Source organism: Pristis pectinata, chromosome 21, assembly GCF_009764475.1.
Source record: "Pristis pectinata isolate sPriPec2 chromosome 21, sPriPec2.1.pri, whole genome shotgun sequence".
In the NCBI taxonomy this organism is placed as follows: Eukaryota; Metazoa; Chordata; class Chondrichthyes; order Rhinopristiformes; family Pristidae; genus Pristis; species Pristis pectinata.
In genome coordinates this window covers 12,282,351-12,309,147 of record NC_067425.1, presented here as the reverse complement: position 1 = coordinate 12,309,147, position 26,797 = coordinate 12,282,351, and the positions used below count along the sequence as shown (strand labels likewise).

General features: G+C 38.6%; 1 protein-coding gene across 2 annotated transcripts in view; it reads left to right on the top strand.

The window, feature by feature from the left end:
* Positions 1-1,124: 1,124 nt before the first annotated feature.
* The window catches only part of tada2a (transcriptional adaptor 2A), a 30,881-nt gene continuing 5,208 nt past the window's right edge, over positions 1,125-26,797 (top strand). For both annotated transcript variants that reach the window (XM_052035451.1, XM_052035450.1), the window contains exons 1-12: positions 1,125-1,304; positions 4,872-4,978; positions 7,422-7,481; positions 8,197-8,288; positions 12,254-12,411; positions 13,216-13,304; positions 14,198-14,270; positions 14,816-14,879; positions 16,990-17,033; positions 21,763-21,873; positions 22,875-22,946; positions 25,204-25,336. In XM_052035451.1, the coding sequence (XP_051891411.1) occupies positions 1,280-1,304; positions 4,872-4,978; positions 7,422-7,481; positions 8,197-8,288; positions 12,254-12,411; positions 13,216-13,304; positions 14,198-14,270; positions 14,816-14,879; positions 16,990-17,033; positions 21,763-21,873; positions 22,875-22,946; positions 25,204-25,336 (1,028 nt within the window). In that variant the 5' untranslated portion in view covers positions 1,125-1,279. The remainder of the gene's footprint in view (positions 1,305-4,871; positions 4,979-7,421; positions 7,482-8,196; positions 8,289-12,253; positions 12,412-13,215; positions 13,305-14,197; positions 14,271-14,815; positions 14,880-16,989; positions 17,034-21,762; positions 21,874-22,874; positions 22,947-25,203; positions 25,337-26,797) is intronic.

Genomic DNA, 26,797 nt, shown 5'->3' with positions numbered 1-26,797 from the left:
CATTTGAACTCAATAAGCAGTAAAATACTACAACAGCACGTATTTTCCCAATTTCACCTTTTTGGGGAAAAAAATCAGCTTTGCGTGATGTGCACATAAATGTCCAGGGGTTCCTTGGCAAGGCAACATATAAAAAAAAGTTCAAAGAGTGTGGTATTAGCATCTCGTGAAATTAACATAAATTATACGTAATTTACATATGTGCAAAATAAACATGACATTATCGGCAAGTTTGCCATCTTCAGTTTATGAAGAGGAACATTCACCTGCGATAATCTACGAAGTGGTTGCCTGCATTTTGCTCGTGTGAAACCTGAACCCCACGGCAACGTTTGGAGAGCAGCATTTGAGCTCAGCGAATCATCTTCGGCCTGAAACGTTAACTGTATTTCTCTTTTAACATATGCTGCCTAATCCGCTGAGTGTTTCCAGCATTTCTATTTCTCAATCCCAGTCACAGGAAGAACCTGGAAACTCCACGCAAATTGCACCAGAGATCAGAATTGAACCCAAGTTGCTGGAGTTGTGAAGCAATAGTTGTGCTAAATGTGCCACCCTCTATAATGTTGCTAAAAGTTATCCTGCCAGTTCTTTCATTATCGTTTGTAGGATCTCGATGTTCAAATCATTTGCCGTATTCTCCAAACCAATTCAATAGTTGCTTAATCCTTTAAAACATCTTTTCGAAATGCTTATTCATCCGCTGACACACGGATACCACATACATAACTGAGAATACATAATAGGGTAGAAAAAAATCTGCCTTGCACCATGTACAATTTTGAATGCAAAGTCCTTTTTTTTAACAAAAATACTTTATTCACTAAAATAAATCCAGGAACTGCAATCCATGCGTGCCTCTTTACCCACTCAATTTATATTTAAGTAATTGGAGTCACGTACAGCATAAAATAAACAACCAAAGTCTAAATCAAACATTCAGCAATTCAGCACACCAACAGAGAATAAACAGATTTCAGGTTGCAAGCTTTGAAGTTTGCGCATAGGCTTAACATGATGAATGTAGGCGGGTGTACCTGCGGGATCTCGACTTTCGATTGGCCGGCCCGTGTGTCGATCATCTCGATTGACATGAGCCGACATTTTGCGGGCGGGCCGTCGAGCATGTGTGTAAAACTCAAAATGGCTACGCGGCGAGGAGCGTGGTCCGGGGAGGCTGCGGCAAGGCCGGTTCTCTGAGGGGTCGCGGGGTTCTCTCCGATCATCATTCGGTGTCCGTTGCTGACCTGTGTCCACTGTTGGCGGCGATTTGCGAAGTATGGACCGGCTGGCGCCGTTTGGCAGTGAGTAGCCTCCCCCTCGACCCCATGTGTCCCGACCCCGGGGGGAAGCTGCAGCCCCGGGAGGGCGGGCGGCGGGGCGTTCCGGGCCCACACCCGGACCTGATGAGGTTGGTTTGGGTGGGAGAACTCTGCTAAAATTTTCTCACCCTCTTCCCCCCCCCCCCCCCCATTGCCAAAGTGCTTCATTGTGCACTGGTTTAGGGCACAAGTAACCATTAAATGTATTGTATAGTGGGGATGTTGGCTAATGATGTTCAATTCCAGCTGCACATCCTCAGCAAATGAAGCAGTGCACAGCAAGACCTAGACAACATTCAGGTTTGGGCTGATAAGTGTAAAGTAACTTCTGTGCCACAAAAGTGCCATGCAGTGACCATTTCCAACAAGACTAGACTCTAACTATTTCCCTTTGACATCTGGTGGCATTACTGTTGCCAAGTCCCCCATCATCAATGTCCTAGGAGTCACCATTGACCAGAAACTCAATAGGACCACGAATACTGTGATTACAAGAGCAGATCAGAAGCTGGTATGTTGCAGGAACTGACTCTCCTCCTGACACCCCTATGCCTTCCCACGATATATAAATAGAGGAGCATGATGGAATTCTGTTAACTTGCCTGGATGAGTGCAGCTTCAGCAACTCTCGGGAAGCTTGATGCCATTTCGGACAAAGCAGCCTGTTTGATTGTCACTGTCTCCTCCATTCTCTCCACCAGTATGGTACCCCCTATAAAATACACTGCTGTTACTTGCCCAGACTGCCTTGGTAATCTCCCAAACCTGATACCTATGCCACCAAGTAGAACAAGGACAACAGGAACATCTGTGCATTTCCCTCCACTTACACTCCATCCTGACTTGGAAATATGTCAGCAGGCATTCATCATTACTGGGTATAAAGCCTGGAGCTCCCAACCCATACATGTAAGGACTGCGAAGTTTCAAGAAGGCGGCTCACCACCTTCTCCAGGATGTTGGCTATAGGCAATAAGTGCTGGCCTTGCCAACAATGCAATAAATGCATACTAGATTTTTTTTAAGTTATTCATCAATGCCATGTCTATGTCAAAGAATTCCTGTCCATGTATGGATCTGGAAGTTGCTTGCTACCTGAGGATGGTGAAGGTAGAAACCCTTATCACATTTAAAAATTTCTGGGATGAACACAATGTGCTGTCATCTTCTGGGCTCCAGATCAAGAGCTGGGAAGTGTGCTTTACCTGGATGGCTGTATTTTTGGCTGATATGGACTTTATGAACAAAATGCACTCTTGAACAGTAAATTGCAATGATCTACAACTGAGCAAACCAAAAACTTGTAATTATGTTGTAGCATTTCAGGCTGTTCCAAGTTCTTTATGCCAAAAAAGCACTTGTGCACAGTCAGCTCCCAAAAACAACAATGTGTTAATATTTGATTAATATTGATTGAGAGATGTGCATCAGGGATAAGCCCTGCTCTTTAAAATTATACCTTGGGATCTTTTGCATTCACATGGGAGAGCAGATGGGGCCTTAGTATAACGACTTATTCAAAGGTGGGGGCATCTCTGGCAATGCACCACTCTCTTAGTACTGCACTGGAGTATCGTCCTGGATATTTGTGCTCGGGTTTCTTGCACTTGAAGCTGCAACTGCTTACCAGAATGAAAGACCTGCCAATTGAACCAAGTCTGTCGCTATGCTAAACAGATGACTGAGTGAAAAATTATTTTAATGTAAAAAGACCATATTTACAGCATTTAGATGTTAAAAGCATCCACTCAAGGTCATAACTAATGATATCTCTAGGTTGCAGTAGACTGATGCCCCACGTATATCGTTAGCCCACTGAAGTGTTTCAGTCATACAGCGCAGTAATGGGCCCTTCCTCCCAACCTGTCCATGCTGACCAAGATGCCCATCTAAGTTAGTCCCATTTATCTGCATTTGGCCCATATCCCTCTAAACCTATCCTAACCATGTACCTGTCCAAGTGCCTTTCAAATGTTATGATGTAGCTGCCTTAACCACTTCCTCTGGCAGCTCATTTCATGCACGGACCACCCTCTGGGTGAAAAAGTTGCCCCTCAGGTTCCTATCGAATCTCTTCCCACTCACCTTAAACCTGTGCCCTCTAGTTGTTGATTCCCCAAACCTGGGAAAAAGACTGTGCACATTCACCGTATCTATGCCCCTCATGATTTTATACATCTCTATAAGGCCACCCTTCATTGTCATTTGCTCCAATGAATAAAGTCCTATCCTGCTCAGCCTCAGTCCCTCAAATCCTGCCAACATCCTCATAGGTCTTTTCTGCACTCTTTCCAGCTTAATGGCATCTTTCGTACAGCGGGGTGATCAAAACTAAACACAATATTCCAAATGTGGTCTCGCCAATGTCTTGTACAACTGCAACATCCCAACTTTAATACTCTGTGCCTTGACTGATGAAGGCCAGTGCCTAAAGCCGCCTTCATCACCCTGTCTACCCGTGACACCACTTTCAGGGAACTATGTATTTGTACTCCTAGGGCCCTCTGTTCTACAACGCTCCCCGGGGCCCCACCGTTTACTGCGAAAGTCCTACTCTGATTTGTCTTCCCAGAACGCAACACCTCATACTTATCTAAATTAATCTCCATTTGTCATTCCTCGGCCTAAGCTCGGATGTCAGTAAACCACGAGTGTTGCTTTCGTCAGAGGATGTGCTACGTGTGTCATGCGCATTCTGCCCAATGCTGCCATTTATAGAGTGAAATAGGCAATATGTGTGTTCCCCAGGTGTAATATAGACAAGGAAGGCTTGTTCCGAATTTAAATCTGCTGGTGCCTGTCCATACCAGCTGGCAGCAAACTGTATAATTAGTTCCCCTAGCTAGAAGCTGAGAATGGTCAGCCATTGTTTCTGATGTTCATGATGCCCTCATATCTCGATAACAGAGTGCAGTCTTGTATATTATCACAGTTTTCTTCTTTATTTAATATATCTTTTGTTATTCAGCCACTGAGCCATATGGTTCTTTTACCTCTAAACAGACCAATAACGAATGATTTTTATCTTCAGATCTTTCCCCTCTGGAAAAATGCACATCCCCTACTATTATCCAGTGTGGCTGTAGCGTGCCCAGTCTTCAGCGTACACTGCAGCAACAAAAAGCTTGTTTGACAACATTCTAAACCCTCTACCTCTATCCTTCTGCCAGTTCCCCTCTGAGTTGCATGCTGTGCTGCTGTTGTATTTCCTTAAATATTGCAGAGAGAAGTCCTGGAACTTGCTTTGTAACAGCATTATGGAAATATGTCCTTACTACAGTTAAAATGCTGCTTACAAACACACACACCAAAAATGGAAGGCTAAAGTCTACATTCAGAGCACTTAAAAATAAGTTCAGCAAGAACATTTCTTATGACTATTTGATGATGTGCTTGGGATCACTTGTGGAGTTGCTGAAGTAGCTGCATGAAAATTTAACAATTCCACTTTAGCATGTGCCAAAAACTGAGAGTATGCAATGTATTACAGTTTTATTATAGTATTCAGAGTTAGTAATTGTTCAGTTGTCTTGTTCCAATTTATTTCAGGTGACCCATTTGATCAGCCACCATGTCGTGGTTGCTCTTCCTACTTAATGGAACCCTACATAAAGTGTGCTGACTGTGGGCCGCCTCCTTTGCTTATATGCTTACAGGTACTCTGCAAAGTACATGCTGCATAAAAAATATTATTCTTATACAGGGGGTCCCTGGGTTACGGATGACCTGACTTGCAGAAATCTGACTTCACACAACTTCTCCCATATGTTTTAAAGTATTTTTCAAGATAGTAATAATAAAATGTTTTGTGGTATTCATTAATGACTGTATACAGTAGATATTCTTTTAGTTAATTTTGGGTAGCGCTAGGGTGGATATTCAATGAAATGAAGGAATTATAGCAAGTGGATGTAGAGCAATACAATGTGGGTTCCTATAGATGGTGGCCATTTCTGACTTGTGGAGAATCGGCTTGCAGGCAACTTGCAGGAATGGAAACCTTGTGTAACCTGGGGACTGCTTGTTTTTGATGCCCTGTTCTTGTGTTTTATTAGATGTCAACCATAGCTCTATTTATGAATGTTGTAGTCCAAGTTAAGGGAATTAAATTAGTTATGGTATTAAGAACTCTTCATTGATGTGTATCAGGAAAAATATATCCTCCTATGTGAAAAATGGATGGATTGTGTTCAATTTATGACTTATTCTCCTATTCCCTACTATACGTTATCTGCTGATTTGCAGATCTTTGTGATTGCAAGGTCAGTCACCGGTCCCATCTCAATTTTTTTTCTTAACAAATATGTCTGTAGTACATGTACACTTTGAGAAATGAATTAATGTCTGTATAAATGGGGTGATCAGTTTCAGACCACTTGTGTCAAGTGGCTCCCTGCTGTTCACTGTTCTAATAAAGATCAGACTTTGTTTACACAACTAATCATTGCATATAAATTTAATTGGAAGTAGTTTGTTAGTTAATATTTCATTTTAGGTACTTGTGTTAATTATTTATTAATGCATGTTAATATTTTTACAGTATAGGGCATATTTATACTTATTTGGAGAGTGTATGGGGTAGAAAGTAAAAAACCCTTGGTGGTATCTGCATTCTTTGGTTATCTGCGGGAAGTCCGTGACCTTTTCTCTCACCAGTTACAAGGACATGGAGTTTTAATTGATTTGGTTTATAACATATACCGTAATGGTGAAGGGTTGGGGTTCATGATTTGCACTCATTTTGAAGTTAACTTGTGTGGTCTTAGAATGCTACCTCCATTTTACTCGCAAAACAAGACTCAACAGATTCAAACTGCTAGTGTTTGATCTATTCAGCTTTAAGGCTCAGCATTTTCCAATTCCTAGCTCTTGTCTTGTTAACCACATCTCTGATGGGGCACGTCTGAAACCTTCACACTTCCACTGACATCTACTACAAATCCATTGACTCCCACAGCTAACTCGAATACACCTCCTCCCACCCTGGCACTTGCAAGGACGCCATTCCCTTTTTTCACTTCCTCTGTCTCCGCCGCATTTGTTCTCGTAATGAGGTCTTCCACTCCTGGACATCTGAGATGTCCTCCATTTTCAGAAAAAGGGATTCACCCCCTCCCCCCCACTGCTTTTGGTGGAGCCCTCACCTGCATCTCCTGCCCTCATCTGCCCATCTCTCCTCCTCACCTGGATTCACCTATCACCTGCTAGCTCTTGCTACACCCCTTCCCTCCACCTCTTTATACTGGCTATCTCCCCTCTTTCCAGTCCAGATGAAGGGTCTCAACTGTCCATTTCCCTCCATAGATGCTGCCTGACCTGCTGAGTTTCTTCAGCACTTTTTGTGTTGAAACCTTCATTCTCTTTGCTTGGCACCAAATAAAGAAAAATAATAATAATAAATGATGGTAGGAAAGATCCAGAGGATTCTCAAATTATTGGCATCTTCATCGGAGATCCAGAGGTGATTATACAGTTCAGATGAAAACCAGAAAAATCAGAGTGCATGAATAACAGTTTTTAAAGATGGCTCAGTAATTTATAATTTTGCTGAAATGTAGCATCTGAACTTATGAACTGAGCGTATTCCTCTCGTGTATGAATTTTTCTGAAAAAGCAATGGCCAAGTTTTGGGACATGCTGGCACAACATAAAGTCTTAATATTCATGACTGCTTAAAGAAAAAGTATTGTAAAGGGTGAGGACTTGGGAATCAATTGGAACATTGATTGCAAACAGCACTGGAATAAAAAGAACAACACAATTTCCTAAAGTAAAGTAGGTTATTTTAATTAGAAAGCAAGAAAACTGTAGATGCTGTAAATCTGAAATAAAAACAGAAGATGCTGTCGATTCTCAGGTCAGGCAGCGCCTGAGGAAAGAAAGAGTTCTAGATTTAGATTGGCGATCTTTTATCAGATGAGTGGTCATCAACCCATAATAAAAAATCCTAACCTGCTGACTATTTTCTGCTTTTATTTCAAATAATTTTACTAATGAGTATTTGTCTCTACTACTTGAAAAGCTCGCTATATCAAGCAACTTTTTTTAAAAGAAACTTAAGGTGAAGAATGTTTTTAAATTATTTTTTCTTGTTTATAGTGCTTTACCAGAGGCTTTGAGTACAAGAAGCATCAAAGTGATCATAGCTATGAAATAATGGTAAGTACAGATATTTTCAAAATTCTCCCAAACGTAAGTACTAGATTTTCTTTTCAAAAGAGTACTGATCACTTCCTAAATGTAGGAAAATTTTATTTTTATAATTTGGAGTAAACAATTTCATTCATACAGTTTTAGGTATGTAATGTTGAAGGAAGGCATACCAGTGGCTTCACATCTGAGTTTTTAAATAAATCTTGCAGTTCTGTAGGAAATCTTGCATTTCTGTAGGTTCTTTCAGAGGGTAAATAAAAGCAAATAAAGCATTTTTTTGGAGCATAATAACTTCTGTAAAGTAGGAACAGGTAATTGAGGAGAATTTCTCTTGATCATCACACCTAGATATCAGGCCAAGATCCAAAGTACAGGAAGTATAAAAGAGATGATTAAGATTATAAAGATGAACGAAATCTGTTGTTTTTTAAAAGGTAGAACAGACAATGGTTGAGTATACTGTATGCCTCAAGATGTTATCGTAATTTCCTTGTACTCACAAAGTAAGATAGGCTGAGTTTATTGAACAACCTCTGATGGAAATTTGTGTGCAGAGAATGAAAGTGTTTAAATTTATCCACCTCTTTTGTTCTTTCAATCAGGCATAGGTCAACTGTGACAATGAGATTCAATTTCCGTACTTAAACATTGGAACTAGTAAGATGAATGGTGCTGTGTGTAAATAGATTTTTTTTTCTTTTTTTCCATTACCCATACACAGACATCTGATTTTCCAATTTTGGATCCAAACTGGACAGCTCAGGAGGAGATGGCATTACTTGAGGCTGTGATGGACTGTGGTTTTGGAAACTGGTAACATAATTGATCTTTCATTTGCAATATAAAAATATTCCATGAAATTTAGGATTATTTTCATACCAGGACTCCATGGATGTTTCTATTACCATAATAGAGGCATTCAGCTCTCTTCACTATTCCCTGCTACTATTTTGTTACCCGGCAAGCCAATTGTTCCCTGCGCACCCATCACAACCACACCAGCATCGAATCCCATTTCTTTTGTTCTTTATGAGTAAAGAGTGTTCATCTCAGTCCTTGATAACTTAGTGCATTTGCGGTCAGCAGTGTTATCTATACTTAACTGTAGGGTTTGTCACAAAAGTTGTCATCCAGTGACAGCATTCTTATTTGCAAGCCCTTCTCTTTGTACCAATGGATGTGCTCAGTCTTTCGTATTGTAAAATGAGCCTCAATCCATTTCAGTCCTAAATGAGACAAAGCTCCAAATCATCAATAAAGTTATCAGGGGCTATAAAGTGACAGGTGAGGTGGAGAAATTCATGATGATAGCCAATAACTTCTGTTTAAGATATTTGCTGTGGTTGCATTTAATGCCACCACTTGAAATCCAAAATTTTGCCTGTTTTCCATGCCATAATATTTTCCATTGACCACAAAAAAAGATGATAATGTAAATGCACAATATTTAATATAGTTCTTCACCTCATTTTCAAGGAGAATACCATTCTGAACCTTTAATTTTGATTTATTAAGTTAATCTTGTATATTTTAAATGCATAGTCATAACATAAGGTAATATTTTAAAGGCTTGTTATTAAATATGAAAATTTTTTACTTCAGACACTACAAATTTGAAATTCTATCTTGGGTTGAATTAACTTTTATAATTAAGTTGACTGTATTCAATAGAAAATAAACAGTTTTTGCATCAAGCTTTCTCTACTCTTTTTTTCTCTGTAATATCTGCTGTGTCTGGGATCTTGAAGGGGGTGTGGGGAAAGAAGAAGAACACCAATTTATCAGCAGTTTGGTCAACAAAAGATTAAAAATTTTAACAAAAGAGGTTGAATAAAGCAGAAAAAAATGCACCTTCATGTGTCGTGCCTTTTCAACTAAAATTAGTACATGTTGGCCCCTTTTTACCATCAATCTGTATATCATTTGTACACCTTTGCCAAAAAATATTTCATTACAAACCTTTCTCCCTTAAAAGCCTAACAATATTGTAAATAGTATGTTATTTGCAGTGGTAATATAGAAATAATTACTCGTATCCATAATTTGTTCAAAATAATTTTTAACAGCCTCCTTAAAGTTGTTGTTGCTTACAATAGTGTTCTATTAAAACATTCACAGCCTTCCCTATTTGAGCAGTTTGTGTTTAACATTTTCCAATCCTCCACTTTTAAAATCCTGTAGCTTGGCAAAATGGAAGTGTTGTTGCTCTATAGATCTGCCCACTGTCAATTGCAAATAAGTGAATTTATAAAGAATGTCTTGTTCAGATAAAGCATTAAAATATGATGGAATAATGTACAGAATGAGCTTCAAGATACTAAATTATTGCTTGTAAAATAAGCCTGATTAAATAAGGATTAATGCCTATTATAAATATTGCCATGAAATTTTGCTTACAGTTCAAATTCCTACTAAAATAAATTTGTTTAATCATGAACATGAAATCCTCAATTAGAAAGTTTCTTTTCCATCAAAAGTAATTCATTATTGCCTTTCAGAGGTGACTTCATGCAATTTTGTTTGCACAGCTAAAGGTAAAAGTGAAAATAAATAATTTTAATAAGGTTGTACAGTCGTCCATGAGTAACCTGATTTTAAATCAATTAAAATGACATTTAAAGAAACCACTGAACCATTTCAACGTGCAGCTGGTCAGTTTTACAATAAATTAAGTTTTTTGAAATGAAAAAGAAACACTTCAAACTTGCCTTTACATCTAATCAAAATCTACACAGGCTTCCCAACACAGCACAATCAGTGGAATCAGGCAATTTTGACCTGAGCATTTGATCAATTTTGCATGCAAGGTCCTCATCCATGGCAAATTGAATCTTGAATATGTGCCCTTCATCTCAAGCCTCTTAAAAGCAAGGTTACATGTATCTGGGCATCTACTGTGAGCAACTGACTTAAGCATTCATCACCAGATTTGTTCAGGTCATGCATCCGATAATGCTTTCCTTGGCTAGAACTGATCACTGTTCTGGGATCATCCTGGAATGCAGTAACTCCTGGTTTCACATCCACTAGACACTAATCTCTTGCCTTCCATTGTTTCCACTTTCACCACCAATGAGTATGAGGAGTTAATGGAAAAGATTGAGGCCATTTATTCAGCTGCCTTTGATGTTTCCCTCCTCTCTCCTAACCTACCATGCCAAACGTCCCCTAATCTTCTTGCAGGCCTGACCACTTCCCAAATTCTCCCACCTCTGCTGCTCTTTCCAACCTCATTAATGTTCCCCACATCCTGTTCTCTTAACCTTTATTTCACTTCAACTGTTGATTGTCTGACTCCCCTTTCCTGCCTTAGCTATGTTACTTAATCCTTTTCTTTGAGTACTATCTCTGTCCCCTTCAGAACTTTACCCACTTGCATCTCATTCTGCCAATTCGTACCATTAGCCCACTTCTAATGTAGCTACTTCTTAAAATACCTCCAAAACTGTGTTCATTTTCTATTCTAATTGATTCCATCCAAAGTGACTTACACTCCAGTACAGAAGTAACTCATCAGAATTGCAAATAGCATCTTCAGCAGGATCATATTAAAAACCACAAACACCAGCATTTGGTTTTTTTTCTACTCATGCACTGTTGCCTGCTTGGAATCTTCCAAGGATCTATTCTTGGCTCTTATTTCTGATCTACTTGAATATCTGATGACATTAACCTTCATCTCACATCCACCTGCTGACCTCCTAGTATTTCTCATTTCTCTTGCTACTTGACAAATGTCCAGTAGTGGGTGAGCACAAATTTCCTCCAACCAAATAGTAGGATAACCAAAGCCATACCAATGGCCCCAACCCCAAACTTTGTTCTCTGATGTTCTCCCAGTCAACATTCTCAAGCTGAGCATCAATATTAAAATTCTCATGCTTATTTTCGAATCGGTCCATGGCCCTGACCTTCCCAAAATCAGTAACTTCCTTGTGGCCTTTAGGAATTGGGATCTCTCTGCTTTTCCAGTTCAGGCATTAAGTGTGTTTCTAATTTTAATCACCATGATTTATGCTGCCCTTACGTAAAGTTTGAAATGCCCTCCCCACTTCTCTATTGTTCTTTTAAGACTATCCTGAACACATTTGACCCACTTTGACCAAGCTTTCTGGTCACTTTTGTGCTCACTGACCGATGTTGTACCTGGTTAACCGATGCCTTGATTTTAAAATTCTAATTATTTTCAAAACTTTCAGTGAACTCATCTCTGTAATTTTCACTCTCTCCCTAACTCTTGGACCTATCTAGTTCCCATAGTTATGCCCTGAGCATCCCTGATTTTAATCCCTCCACCATTTTGTGGCTATTTCTGCTCGCAATTTCCTCCCAAAATGTCTCCACCTTCCTACATCACTATGCTGCTGCTTAAAATCTACCCCTTTGACCAAGGTTTTGATCGTGTGCACTAAAATCCCCTTGTGACTGCAGTATTTTTTTATTTGTTTATGTACCTGTTAAGTGCTTTGGGATGTTTCTGTTGGATTAATGCAGCCACACAAATCAGATGTCATTTGGTGTCAAATCTTGATGATAATCCTCATGAGGCTTGAAACACTTTGTTATGTGGAAGGTGCTATGTAAATGCAATCGTTGTTAAATAAAACATCAATGGTAATGAGTTGTGTAGAATTGAGCAGAATTCTAAAAGGCTGTATTTTTTTTGGATGGCATGTGCAGCACATATACCCAGTAACCTACAGTTTATTACTTTACTCTACATTAGAAGAATGAACAAATATGCTTGTTAACCATTTTTCAAAACAACTTTTTTGAAGGCAAGATGTCGCCAACCAGATGCGTACAAAGTCCAAGGAAGATTGTGAGAAGCACTATATGAAACATTTTGTTAACAATCCACTGTTTTCCTCAACATTACTGAGTTTGAAGCAGCCTGAAGAATCCAAAGACCTTGATACAGCAATCACATTCAGATGTGAGTATCATTGGGTTTGAAAGTAGAAAAGTATTTGCAAAACAATCCAAATTGGAAGAGATATCTATTAGTCACATGTACCTCGAAACACACAGTGAAATGCATCTTTGCGTAGAGTGTTCTGGGGGCAACCTGCAAGTGTCACCACACTTCCGGTGCCAACGTAGCATGCCCACAACTTCCTAACCTGTACATCTTTAGAATGTGGGAGGAAACCGGAGCATCCAGAGGAAACCCACGCAGGCATGGGGAGAATGTACAAACTCTTTACAGACAGCAGCCGGAATTAAAACTGGGTTGCTGGCACTCTAATAGCATTACACTAACCGCTGCACTACCGTGCCTGCCATCTCTTGGAGTCCAAAGGAGTGCCACAATTGTTGCCAGATCACAAAGGGGTAAATATGCCAAGCTTGTTCTGGTGGGACATCAGATGGTGACTTGATCAGGTTTCAATATGATGTTCATCCCATTGAATGGCCAGTTGCTACTCACTGTTTATTGAGAACATTGCACTGAAGCATTAGGGCATCAAGTAATATCTTCTGAAGGTTGAAACATGAACTTTCAGGGTCTCGTAGTCTTGTACTGTCACAGATCTTACTTAGCCAGACCTCTGCTCCAAGTTTGGAGTACAAGAGAAAAAATGTGATTGGGGGAAAAAAACAAATTAATATTTCCTTAGTGCACCTTCCATCAAAACAATTGTGGGATGTTATCCACCATTGGGAATTAATATTTACATTATTAATTGGCACACCGTTATCATAAAGTAAGTTACTGTTGTTTTCTAATTAACCACAGCTTCTGATGAACCACCTAGGCCAGCATTTGATTCGGCACTGTCAAGGGACATGGCAGGATATATGCCAGCGCGAGCAGACTTTGTTGAGGTAAGTAATTTACCTTAATTGGGTTTGAGAATCACCATGTAAATAATTTTTTCAAAAGGACCCGGCGCGAATTTATTTTTTATTTGGTAAGGCACAGTTAAGTTCCCAGAGACCAGATAGAGTGTAGAAATTGCTACCACAGGGAGCAGTTGAGAAAAATTGATGTATTCAGTGGAGTGTTGGATAATTAGAGGAGAGAAAGGAATGAAAGCATATAAAATAAGGTTAGAGAAAAGATGGGGAGAGCTATGTGTGGAGCACAAATACCAGTATCAATAGGCAGAATAGTCATAGAGTACTACAGCACAGAAACAGGCCCTTCGGCCCATCTAATCCATGCCACTGATCTTTATTTGAAAATGTTTATACTTGAAAATCGTTTATATCAGGATTGTAAATTCAGAAATGTTCATGTAAAATTATTGTTCAAATGTCGCATTATGAACAGTGTTATAAATACTGACTTTGGTTCTTAGAATGCCTTTCCTCTCACCTATTTGCAATTCGTTCTTGCAAAAGCTGGTCACATAATGTGTCCGCCTGCCAACCCAAGTGAAGGGCAGTTGAATGCACTTTGTCATGAGGTAGCATCAACTTTTTAATGTTTGGCATATATTTGATATTGGCATCAATATTATGGCCAGTCAGCCACTGTCAAGATCCCAGTGTGAGACATGTCCGTTGGGACCACACTCTGCAGAGTTAAGCTGACAGCATTGGAGCAGGGAATAAGCAGACTTACCTTGGCTTGTGTTTGATATTTACAATTTAGTGGAAGTCCGAGGCTTACCAGCTTCCTTCTAATAAGTGTTGCAGCAATTGCTTTTCCATTTACCACATTTAATTTAAAAAATTGAGTGATACTAAAACTGATGCATATATCTCTCAAACAGGAATTTGATAATTATGCAGAATGGGACTTGAGGGACATTGATTTTGTAGAGGATGACTCTGATATTTTACATGGTGAGTTTTTTGATTGACAGTATACCTATTGCTAGCTTAGTAAACCCCATCAAAACATAACTGTATCTTTGATGCTTTTTCCTCATGCAAGGAGAGCTTTCTAATTCTCCCTTTTACAAAATAATTTGCAATTGTTGTCTGTTATGGGAAGATGCCAAAATAAATTCTAGTGGAAATTATTTCAGAATATTGATGGGTTTAACTTGGCAAATGCCTTGTATAACAAGCAAAATATTTCTGGATACACAAAAGTTGCAAAGATGGTAACTGATTGCTCATCAGTGAGTACAATATTTTGCCTCTGCGATATAGCATTGATGTAGCATTCCTGCTTTTGACTCCCTTATTGCTAGAGCATATTAAAACTTAACCAGAAAATGCAATTCTCAAGAAAAACTGTATTAAATAGAGTCAAATTCTGTTATTTTCTCTCTTATCAGTTTATTTAGCAATTCAACCTTCTCTTTTTAATATAGCGATTAGATGCTGGTGTTTGCTTAAGTAATCCCCTTCATCATTTTTATATTTTCACTTTGTTTGAACAGCTTTGAAGCTTGCTGTGGTAGATATATATCACTCCAGATTAAAAGAGCGACAGCGAAGAAAAAAGTAAGTTCCTGCTGAATTAATTTGACCTTTTATAAGTTTGAATTTTTTTCCTGTTTTTATTCTTTGAAAAATCATTTCCAAATCCAGAAGAAATCAGAATAAATGCCTTTTTCTGTTAGTTTTATATTGAAAACAAACTGATTCTTTTCTTCATTTACATAGTGGTGATATTAAGCATACACATGTTTGCACTGCAGCCTTAAATTATGCTGCTTTGTGTGAAGGTTCCAGGTATAATGGAAAATAGACATAACTAAATCTTGATGAATGAGGTTTTGTAGCAATGTTCTAACCTCAAATGACAGCATGCAAGTTTGCCACAATCGTGGCGGTACCAGTGACCTTTGTCATCAATCATTAGCAGTGCGTGCATGTCCAAAAGAAAGTGAAAACAAAAATAAATTTGTACTGTGTAGCACATTGATGCACACTGTTTTGTGAAGAGAGCTGGATTTATAATCCAAATCAATTCCAAGGCCACTCATGAGAAACAAGTTTTATTTTACCAATATTTAACCAAATACTGATATATTCAGGTAAACTTAATACAGGTAGCATAGTTCTTTGTTTTCCTCTCACTATCTTCTCCCTACTCCACTCCCACATCTCCTGTACCTCTCTCCACCTTATCAATAATCCAAACCTCCCCTATGCTTGTTTTAAGAGCATTGAGACTCTCCCTGTTGATAAGAAAGGGTTTTTATTTGAAAGGTCCAATCAAAAATCAGTCGTCATCAGGACTCTGGGGCACCTGAGGCAGCCCATGTACGGGAGTTTCACAGTACTGCTGCCTCCTCCTGATTGAACCATTGAGATGGTTCCTTGGCCAGTCAAAATTGGAACATTAACAGTGTGGGTAAAAGGATCCTGCAGAGTGCAGGTCCTGCAGCAGACTCACAATGTGAGTGCGGTTAGACAGAACATTAGCAGGGTGACGAGTGCAAGTGGGCCAGACGGGACTTTCCCCTTGACCTATTCCACAAATCCAGGCAGAAAAATAGGAAATTGCAAAACTAATTTCTTGTCCTTGAAGTGTATGAATCTGATTGTTGTTGAAACTAGTGTAACTTCTTATAAACCAGAATAAAAGAACACATAATGCTGGAGTGCTTCTAGCCCAATCTCATAAATTCCAGTTCCATGATCTACATCTTTTCCCAGATAGAGAGCAACTGAAGATAAATTGCCTTCTGATTTTGTTTTTGATTTATTTCTTTTGAAGTGTATTCTCATTTCATATTTTGGTATTGTAACCCACCAAAAAAAAATCAAGAGTCTGACTTATGCTCAGCATTCTTCTTTAGTTCTGGGGATGTCTACAGCCTAAATGGCATTTGGGAAGGGAAAAAACAAACTTGTATTTATATAATGCTCTTCTTGACTTCAGGATATCTCAGACCACACCGTTGCTAATGAGGTATTGAGTCGTTTCTTACTATAGGGAATGCCTCAGCATTGAATAAACTTGTTGCAGTGTACTGATACATCTGTGAGCATACCACTTTTTGTTACCACTCGCATACTGATAAGTCAATGCACTAAACTGCATGCAGTGGTATTCTAGTCTGCTCAGAAATTGACATTTTCACAGTTGAATTTCAGAGCTTCCAGTGTTTATTGTGCAAAATTATTTCCCAACCAGAACACACTGTATGAATTTTGTGAGATTAAGCTTGGAGTGTTGCACCAAATCACTTTCCCTAGTGACTGCAAAATAGATTATCCAATTTAAGCTCTGACCAACAGATCATCTGCTCCACACTATAGCTGATGATCTCTTCTACCCTTTCACACAATGCTTCCCCAACCATGCAGAATATTTTATCTCTGTAAAAGCCAATTTTGAAAAGGCTGTGTAATATGTATTTGAACCCTGGAGTATATTAAAGTGGTAAGTTGTATTCCCACCTATACCTACCTCACTTATGAGCCATTTTGTGTTCTTTATTACTGCAGAGAGCTTGGTTATATAGTTTATAAATGTTTTGGAGGAGAAAGCTTTTATTGGTGAAAATGGTGACAATGTACAATTCCTATTAATCCAGAAATGATTTGATTCTACCAGTAATGTAGAAGGTAATTTCTGACTGGTGAATTTTGCATTCTACAGAATTCTGAGAGACCATGGGCTGATTAACCTCAGAAAATTTCAGAGTAAGTATAAACAAGCATCCAGTATGTCTGAATGCAAGCTTATTAGTGTTACAGATCTGAATGGGGAGTAATCAAGTTTCATACTGAACTTCACCTTTTCGGAGTTATTCTCCTTAAAATAAAAGAAAATGTTATCACAGATCTTCACGTTATTGGTGAAGAAGTACATCAGCTAATAATGATTCATTGCTGTTGGCTAGTTTATGTTTTTTTTATCTGGAATAAGTTGTGATGTATCTTAGCAATTGGTTTTGGGGCCCAAATAATGAATGAAATAAATAATAAATGCGGTTTCCACATAGTATATTATTTATTGTGGTGCTTTATTAATTTCAGGGGATAAATCAAGAATTTTGTGTGGGGAAAGGGTTGTACAAATCTGGTCACATTTATTGTAGTCTAATCCCTTTGTGCATATCTCTGAGCTTTTAATCTGATAATTCCTTTGGCCATCATACTGTCAAATAGACCTATAGCTGTAGACAGTTGCTGTCCAAGTCCATTAATGTAGTGTTAAATTAAGATGGGCATGCTAATATTAGGTTTATAATCAAGATAAAACAAACATTAAAGAGTTCTAAATTCTCTAAGTTTACACTTTCCGTTACCTTTTCTATCACCTTTTGTATTGCATTGCGCTCATCTTCATCCATGCTTTTGTCCTTTCTGGACTTGACTATCTCTTTGATATTCTGACTAACTTTTCATCTACATTCTGACCTTGTATTCATTGAATTATTTTTCCTGCCCAGATTCTGTTCTGCACCAAGTTCCATTCACCGGTCATTCCTGTGCTTCCTGCTCATATTTACCCTCATACTTATATCTTTTGTCTACATTCCTTTTTGGTTGGCACTTCCATATCATAATAGCTTGTTTCAGCTTGATAAGCCACATTCGCTTTTGCCTCCCTATTGTTAGCCATTTCTTCTGTCATTTGGGTCCCACAATTTGGAGTTCCCCCCGGGTCCTCAATCTCTCTACACTTTCCACTTCTCTCTTTGAACCTGCTTAGAGTCATGGAGTCAAGCAGCATAGAAACAGGCCCTTCGGCCCAACTGGTCCATGCTGACTGTGTTGCCCAGCGAACTAGTCCCATCTGCTCATGTTTGCCTTATAGCCCCCTAACTATCTCCTATCCATGTACTTATCTAAATATCTTTTAAATGTTGCTAATGTGCCCGCCTCAACCACTATCTCTGGCAGCTCATTCCAAATATGCACCACCCTTTGTGTGAAGAAGCTGCCCCTGACGTCTCTTTTAAATCTCTCGCCTCTGATCTTAAAGCTATTCCCTCTTGTTCTTAGCATCCCCTCTCTGGGGAAAAAGAATATGTGCTTTCACCCTGTTTATGCCTCTCATGATCTTATATATCTCTATCAGGTCACCTCTCAATCTCATACATTCCAGGGAATAAAATCCTAATCTACACAACCTCTCCTTGTTATTCAGGCCCCCAGCTCCAGACAACATCCTAGCAAGTCTTTTCTGTATGCTTTCTAGTTTAATAACATCTTTCCTATAACAGGATGACCAAAACTGTGCACAATACTCCAAGTGTGGCCTCAACGACTTCTTACATAACTGCAACATAACTTCCAAACTCCTATACGCAATGCCCTGACTGATGAAGTCCTACACTGGTTTGATCTCCCAAAATGCAATACCTCACATATATCTGGATTGAAGGCTATTTGCCAATCCTCAGTTCACAGACGTAGCTGATCAAGATCCCCCTGTAATTTTTCATAACCTTCTACACTATCTACAACACCACTTATTTTAGTATCATCTGCAAAGTTACTAACCATGCCTTGTACATTCATATCCAAATCATTTATATAAGTTACAAATAACAAAGGTCCCAGCATTGACCCCTGTGGCACACCACTGGACACAGGCCTCCGGTCCAAGAAACAACCCTCAATCATCACTCTCTGCTTCCTACCACAGAGCCAGTTATGAATCCAATCCGCCATCTCCCCCTGGATCCCATGGAATCAAACTTAACAGACTAGCCTGCCATAAGGGACCTTGTCAAAGTCCATATAGACAACATCCACTACCCTACCCTCTTGGTTACCTCGTCAAAGATCTCCGAGAGATTTGACAGACACAACTTCCCACGCACAAAGCCGTGCTGACTGTCCTGAATCAGATCCTATCTCTCTAAGTGTTGGTAGATCCTTGGTTATATCTGTTTCATCCTTTAGTCTCATTATACCGCCAGCTTGCAGAGCAAAACGCTTTAACACAAATATGTATGTTATTGCAAGTTGTTGAACATTAGTCAGTTAAGGACACCTATGCCATTCTATTCATTTGTGTACTATTTTCTTAATTTTAATACCAAAGGAAGCTGATTTTATTTTACAACAGGTTTTAATAGTTAGTAATATCAGTATTTAATAATCTGACTGGGCAATGATTTTGAAAATAGGTCATGGTAAATCAACTACAGAAGATATTCTGTTGTTATGAAATGATTCCCTGAGCTAAAGTTAGCTTGTCAACCAATTAAGGTGCGTATTATAAATTGGTTATCTGTGTTTCTACAAAATGGCGATCAGTTTTCCTTTCACATTGCATTATTTTGTTTTAAATGTATTTATAAGTTTAAAAAATAAACACAAAAAATACTGGAAATACACAGCAGGGCAAGCAACCATAAAAAGAGTTCTGATGTTTAGCATGTCATCAGAATGTCTTTCACAGCAGATGATTAACCAATAATTAATTAATTTAATTTGTATCTCACTAAGGTTCCTTCTTGGCTCATTCAACTACAAGAGTAGCTATAGAAACTGAACTCAAATTAAAACAGCACACATGTTATTGATCTTCATTGGAATATGCTGAGCCTTGCAATGTAGGTCCATGTAAAACACAGGTTACTTCCAGCATTCTGCATAATTACAGCATTATAGATGAGTTTCAGGATCCTGTGCTCATGACACAAAGTGCCACCAACATATTCTAGACCTATCAAAAAAAGAATCAAGTTATAAAATTTGTAAAAATATCTTCATTTTCTAATTTGAAAAAAAAAGTTCTTGTGTATTTTGCTCTCCTTGAGCAAAATTGAAGAGAAAGATGACATTTTAAATTAGTGCTTCTGTATTAAATTTCAATATCACAGTGGATCCGGCATTTACAATTTTAAAGAAACTTGATAGCAAATAAGGGCATGTTCATACCTTATATAAATCTTTTAATATTTTGAAAGAGGCCTGTTGGGTTAGGTTGAAAGGGATCCTACTGAAGGTGGGGAGGGAACTCAACCAATGAAAGTCAAAAATCTGCAGATGCTGGAAATCTGAAATAAAAAAGAAAATGCTAGAAATGTTCAGAATGTCAGGCAGCTTCTGTGGAAAGAGAAACAGTTAACATTTCAGGTCTGGGAACCTTCATAAGAACTGAGAGAGATTAAAAGGTTAGTTTTCAGTAGTAGAGAAGGTAGGGGAGGGATAGGGAATATTTTTGATAGGGCAAGTCCAAATGGCTTAATGTGGGCAGCTGCCCGCACATTGAGCTTTTTTGTCTGTTTAATGTGTTATTGATGAGGCTATGGGACATGCCCAGCAAGCCAACTGTATGAATAGAATAGGGAAAGCAGAGCCATAATGATGATAGGCAGAAATGGTCAGCTCTGATGCAGTCAGACAGAAAGAGCAAGTTACCTGAAGGTGGAGAGTTTGATATTGAGTGTGGAAGGCTGTAACATGCCCAGATGGAAGGTGAGGTGCTGTTCCTTAAGACTACATTGGGCCTCGTTGTAACAGTGCAGGAGGCCACGGTCAGAGTGGGAGTGGGTTGGTGAATTAAAGTACCCAGGCAACTGGAAACTCTGTTACTCTTGCAGTCTGAATGCAGCTGCTCCACAAAGCAATCACCCACTCTGGGTTTGGTTTCTCCAGTGTGGAGGAGGACATATTGTGAACACCAAATGTTGTGCAGTTGGTTGCAAGAAGTGCAAGTGAATCACTGCTTCGCCCACCTGGAAGGACTATTTGGGTCCCTAAATGGTGGGAAAGGAAGGGGTGAAAGACCAAATGTTGCATCTCCTGTAGTTGCATGGGAACATGAAGTTGAAGACAGCAGAGAGAAAGCAAGATGGCACTGATGAGAAATGAGAGAAATGCTAAAGATGGCAGAATGTTTGTGATGAAGAAGAAGGGAAAAATGGTTCCTGTTGGTGGATTCTTCCATCTTCCAAATGGCTTTTGTCTCTGAAGTGCCTGACACCCATGTTAGCCTTTCCTATTTATGTTGGTTTCCAGCTTATTGGTCTTTTAATAAGGGAATGTCCATTATATGGAAACCGAGAAAGGATAATCAGAAGTAATAGAGAAAGATAATGAAAACAGCTTAGTACTGAGATACTTAAACAGCAGGCCTCAGTGTCGTGTGCAGCAAGCAAAAGAATGAAAAACGTTTAGAGAGGAATGAAAGAAAGCAGAAAATGTAGGACTGATGCATTTTCCAGTCCCAGAAGTCATTAGTGACTCACCCGCAATTGATTTTTTTAAAATAATGGCTGATGTTTGAGTCATTGAAACACATTGATTATTCCTGAATGTTTCAAGGATTTCTATGCAGGTAAGGAGCCATTGGACCTTTTGGAGCTAATTACTAAATGGTAGCATGCAAAAGCTTTGGTCGTTGCAATAAAGCTTTTCCTGGGATAATTGCAGTTAAATTCAGAATTATTTGTTTCTATAATTGCAGTTCTTGAAAGAAGATATCCTAAAGAAGTTCAAGAGCTCTATGAAGCAATGAGACACTTTGCAAGACTATTGGGACCTACAGAACATGATAAATTTATTGAAAGCCATACATGTATGTGGTACTTGTACTCATTTGTTCTCACCCCCCCCCCCCCCACCCCCTTGCCGGTAGTTGCCTTTTAAAGGTGAGATAAAAATATGTTCCGTTGCACATTATTGATCATGATCAGAATATCTCTTTTTAACAGTGATTTTTGTAGTTTTTTGTGCCTTAGTATGTACACAGACCAATAGGTTTGTTCTTTAGGGCACAAAGTAGAGAATTTTATCAACCAATTTTAGAAAAAAAAACTACAGCACAATTCAGGCCCTTCAGCCCACAAAGCTGTGCCAAACATGTCCCTACCCTAGAAATTACAAGGCTTACCCATAGCACCCTATTTTTCTCATCTCCATGTACCTATCCAACAGTCTCTTAAAAGACCCTATCGTATCCACCTCCACCACCATTGCCGGCAGCCCATTCCACGCACTCACCACTCTCTGAGTAAAAAAAACTTACCCCTGACATCTCCTCTATACCTACTCCCCAGCACCCTAAACCTATGTTCTCTTGTGGCCACTATTTCAGCCCTGAGGAAAAGCCTCTGACTACCTACCCGATCAATACCTCTCATCATCTTATATACCTCTATCAGGCCAAGTTCCCTCAACCTGCTTTCATAACGCATGCTCCACATTTCATGCAGCATCCTTGTAAATCTCCTCTGTACTCTTTCTATGGCTTCTACATCCTTCCTGTAGTGAGGTGACCAGAACTGAGCACAGTACTCCAAGTAAGGTCTGACCAGGGACCTATATAGCTGGAACAATACCTCTTGGCTCCTAAATTCAATTCCACGATTGATAAAGGACAATACACCATATGCTGCCTTAACCACAGAGTCAACCTGCGCAGCCACTTTGAGCGTCCTATGGACTCGGACCCCATTACATTGGATCCCAGAAGTACAAACTATCATGAAAAGGTGGTTGGAGCGAGCACGTGGGGAATGGTGATGTTACACAAATTAAATTACAAAATTCCACTTCTGACATACCCTTTTTTCACAGTGGATTTTGAACTCCGGAAGGAAATCAGGCGTTTGCAAGAATACAGACGGGCTGGAATCTTCACATTCCGTGGTGAATTGTTTGGGAATGCTATTCACTAAGTATTGTTTCTCATAATAACCTTGTAAATACATGCATGTTGGAAGAGAGAGGAAAACTGTTTTATAAAGAGAATCTTATCCAGTTAATGTACCATGAAATAATGTTAATGTGCATGTGTGCATAATATATTTTTACATAATATATGCAAATTAAAGCTTTGCAGTGAATTCTAGTTCTAGTAGCAGCTTTTTTAAAAATCTGTTTCTAAATTAGAAAAGCAAAACAAAATGATATTCATTTAAATCTGATTCATGCAGACTATTATCAAGATTCAGTACCTTCTGATTGTTACCAATGTGCCCATTCCTTTTATAACCAGAACTTGGTATAAGCAATATCTTTGTTCCCATAACCAGCTCCGTCTGATTGGACAATATCTTGCTTACTTAATTTGGAGATGTATATGGATGAAAAGGCTAAATTTATTCTGTGGTGCTGTTCATCTGTCCGCCAGTAAAATCTTAACATCACTTTAACAGTGTCACCAAACATATTTCTTCATGGCACTTCCTCTGTAAAACAATTTGTAGAAATCAATAGCCTATCTGAATCCTAAAAGTCTGCTGCTCACCTGGTGTGTATCAAGTTTGAAACAGAAGCATTTTTTTTACACTTTTCATATACCTATGCCATGGCCTTGCTTCTCTTGAGGTATCCTATATCATGCACCTTGCTGATAAGCTCAAAGAACAAAGTTGACAAGTACCATTCACACCACACTCACTGTAATAGCCACTAATGTATTAGGTTAGGGTAGGGTAGCTCATTTGGTGAATTTCCCTTCTCCCTTCAGTTAGTTTATCCCAAACTCTTGCTGTGTTTGATGACCAATTAGCATTGGCATTTTCAGCTTTATTACGCAACATCACTCTGCAGGGAATGCACAATTTAAAATCATCTCCATGACTTGATGCTCAGAGGCACAATTTTTTTTGCCTGACTGCAATGTTAATCACAGCCATCAGTATATATTTTCTGGTGTATTCCCTCAGCAGAGCTTTTTTTTTAAAACATGCATCAAGCTGTGGTTCAGATCCATTTGTCACATATAGCAGAATAAGAGAAAGATTAAAATCCATTTTAAATTAACTTCTAATAGAAGGTTGGTACAACTATCAGAAAAGTGTAGAAATCAGAATTCAAATACATCATACTTTTGAATTATAAATGAAATGTAACCTTTTAATTAAATTCATTTTTCAGAAAAATTTGACAAATGAGTGATTTATAAATATCTTAAATTGCATTGATCTTTACTTTCATTTCTGCAATAGCTATAGGGTTAGAGTGAGGGTACAGTCCAAAGTTCTCACCACTGGACGGTGTTTTACTTTTATGACCGTTAGGTTCTCTGACTAAAACTGGAGGCATAATCTCAGGCTGTTTGAGATTGAGACATGTAACGTTGTTACTCAATGGGTTATGAATCCGTGGAATTCTCCATCCTAAATAGTTGAGGATGTTCAGTTGTGAAGTATTTTCAGGGCTGAGGTTGAGATTTTTGGACTCAAAGGACATAGAGGGATCTGGTGATTGGACAGAAAAGTAGACAAGGTAGAGGGTCAGCCGTGAACTTTTCGGCTTACTCCTGTTTCTACTTACATTTTTATCCTTATATTCTGAAAAGGAGCAAGGTAAAATTAGTATTAAATTAATTCATTGTAAACATAGACTAACTTACAGGATTTAAATTTGAAGTTAATGTATGAATTTCTTAATTCATCGTCAAAAATCTGTACATTAGAAAAGCAGAACATTTAAATCTGACTCATGTAGACTATTATCAAGGTTCAGTACCTTCTGATTATTACTAATGTACACGTTCCTTTTATAAGCAAAAATTGTTGTAAGCAATATTTTTGTTCCCATAACCAGCTTCATATGTTTGGAGTACCTTGCTTACTTAACTTGGACATTTATATGGATGAAAAGACTAAATTTATTCAGTGCTGTTGTTCATCTGTCCACTGGTAAAAGTTTAACATCACTCTAATAGTCTCATCAAACTTTTTTCCTGATGGCATTTCCTCTATTGTTTCTATTTTCTAAAGCTGCCTTTTAGTTTCTATAAATTAGACTTATTTACAAGTATATCTATTCCTATGTAAGTTTTTTAAAAAAAGAATTCTTGGAAAGTTGATAGAGTATTTTTATTTCTTAATTGGTCAATAGTTGGTTCAAGTTTTAATTTTCACATGCTGTTATTTGATCATATTTTCATATCTAGGTGCCAAAGTATATGACTGCTTGAAGGTGCATCGTGAAGAGGAACGTCTAAAGCGCTGCATGCTCACAGATGTGCTTCAGTGCCTCCAGGACTCCAGTGCTTGTCAGCAGTGGTTACACAGGCAAGCAGCAATGTGAGTTCTCCCCGATCTGCCAGAGGCAAGGGCTCACAATAGTAGGAATAAATTATAATGATATAAGAAAGTAGGAGCAGGAATAGCCACTCGATTCCCCCAAATCTGCCCCGCCATTTAATACAGTCATTTCTGATCTGCTTCAGGCTTCATCCCCTCTTCTGTGCAGTTCCTCTTACCCCTCAATTCTGTGATTTTTCTCTTTACCTTCTCCTTAAATCCAACCCCACTCCCCCAGTGATCCAGCCTCAGCAATCCTCTAGGGTAGAGAATTCCTTTACTTATTACAGTTAATATAATTACACAGTTTGGATCTTTTATCTCCATGGGAGGATTGGCAATGCTGGTATTGTGAGACATAATGAGAGTTGTTGCAGAATTCTGAAGTCTAATGTTATCCATATGTACCCTCAGCTGGTTCCTGGCACACAGTACTTTAGCATGGGATCCTCTTTTATTCCTGAAAGACTTGATACAATTGTCGAAGCATTAAGTTAGGTTTGTGTCACTCATGTTAGATTGCCATCGCTTTAGACCCAATTCAACAAATAAATTGCAATTCACTAGCTGGACTAATTCAGATTACTTTTTTTCCAAGGCAAAGGCTGAGTGATGCTTGTGAATCAGATGATTCCTTCCCCCATGGCCTTGCATTTACAGATCATCATGAAATGCTTAAGGTTCCAATTCTAATCACATTCTCCATGAAAAATGTGTTGCTTGTCATTGAATCTAGCACTACGTAAATTTTCTGTGGCTTCTAAGTGATTCAATTTGCATTTTGTGCAGTTGCACCCTGAGAAAAAGATTCTGCCTTGGTACAGATGCTACACTGAATAGAATTGTGACAGTATATGGGGGACACACTAACTATAACTGAATTAATAAACATAGAAAAATACATACCGTATTGTAATGTATGAAATTTCATCACGTTCATGTCTTTGTCACATTGAACTTTGTCCTCTTATTTATACAGTTTTAAATTATTTGCTCTGTTGATCAGGCTATATTCATGCAACTGCACAAATAAGCTTTATAGTTATAATGTAGACAGTATAATAGGCAGAGGCATAATGTAGGCAGAATTTCACCAATGAGTTACATATATGCAGTGCAGAATCCATGCTGCAAATGTTCCAGAAGTATTATTTTAGAGTTACTTCAAGTCTGTGGTGTAAGTTTCCACAAACTACCATGAAGCATAATGAGAGGTGACTAAATCTGTCCCACAAGGTAGCAAACAGCTCTTAGCATCTACAATCAGTTCTTTCAGCTGAAACAAGTGAAATTCATTATATTTATCTCTTGTTATAAAGACTCTGTTTACTACTTCTGAGTAGCTGAAGTAGATACTAGCTCAACTACATGTATATAAAAAGAGGAGAAACAAAGGACTGCAGATGCTGGAATCCAAATGAAAAAACAAGATGCTGGAGGAATTCAGCAGGTCAGGCAGCA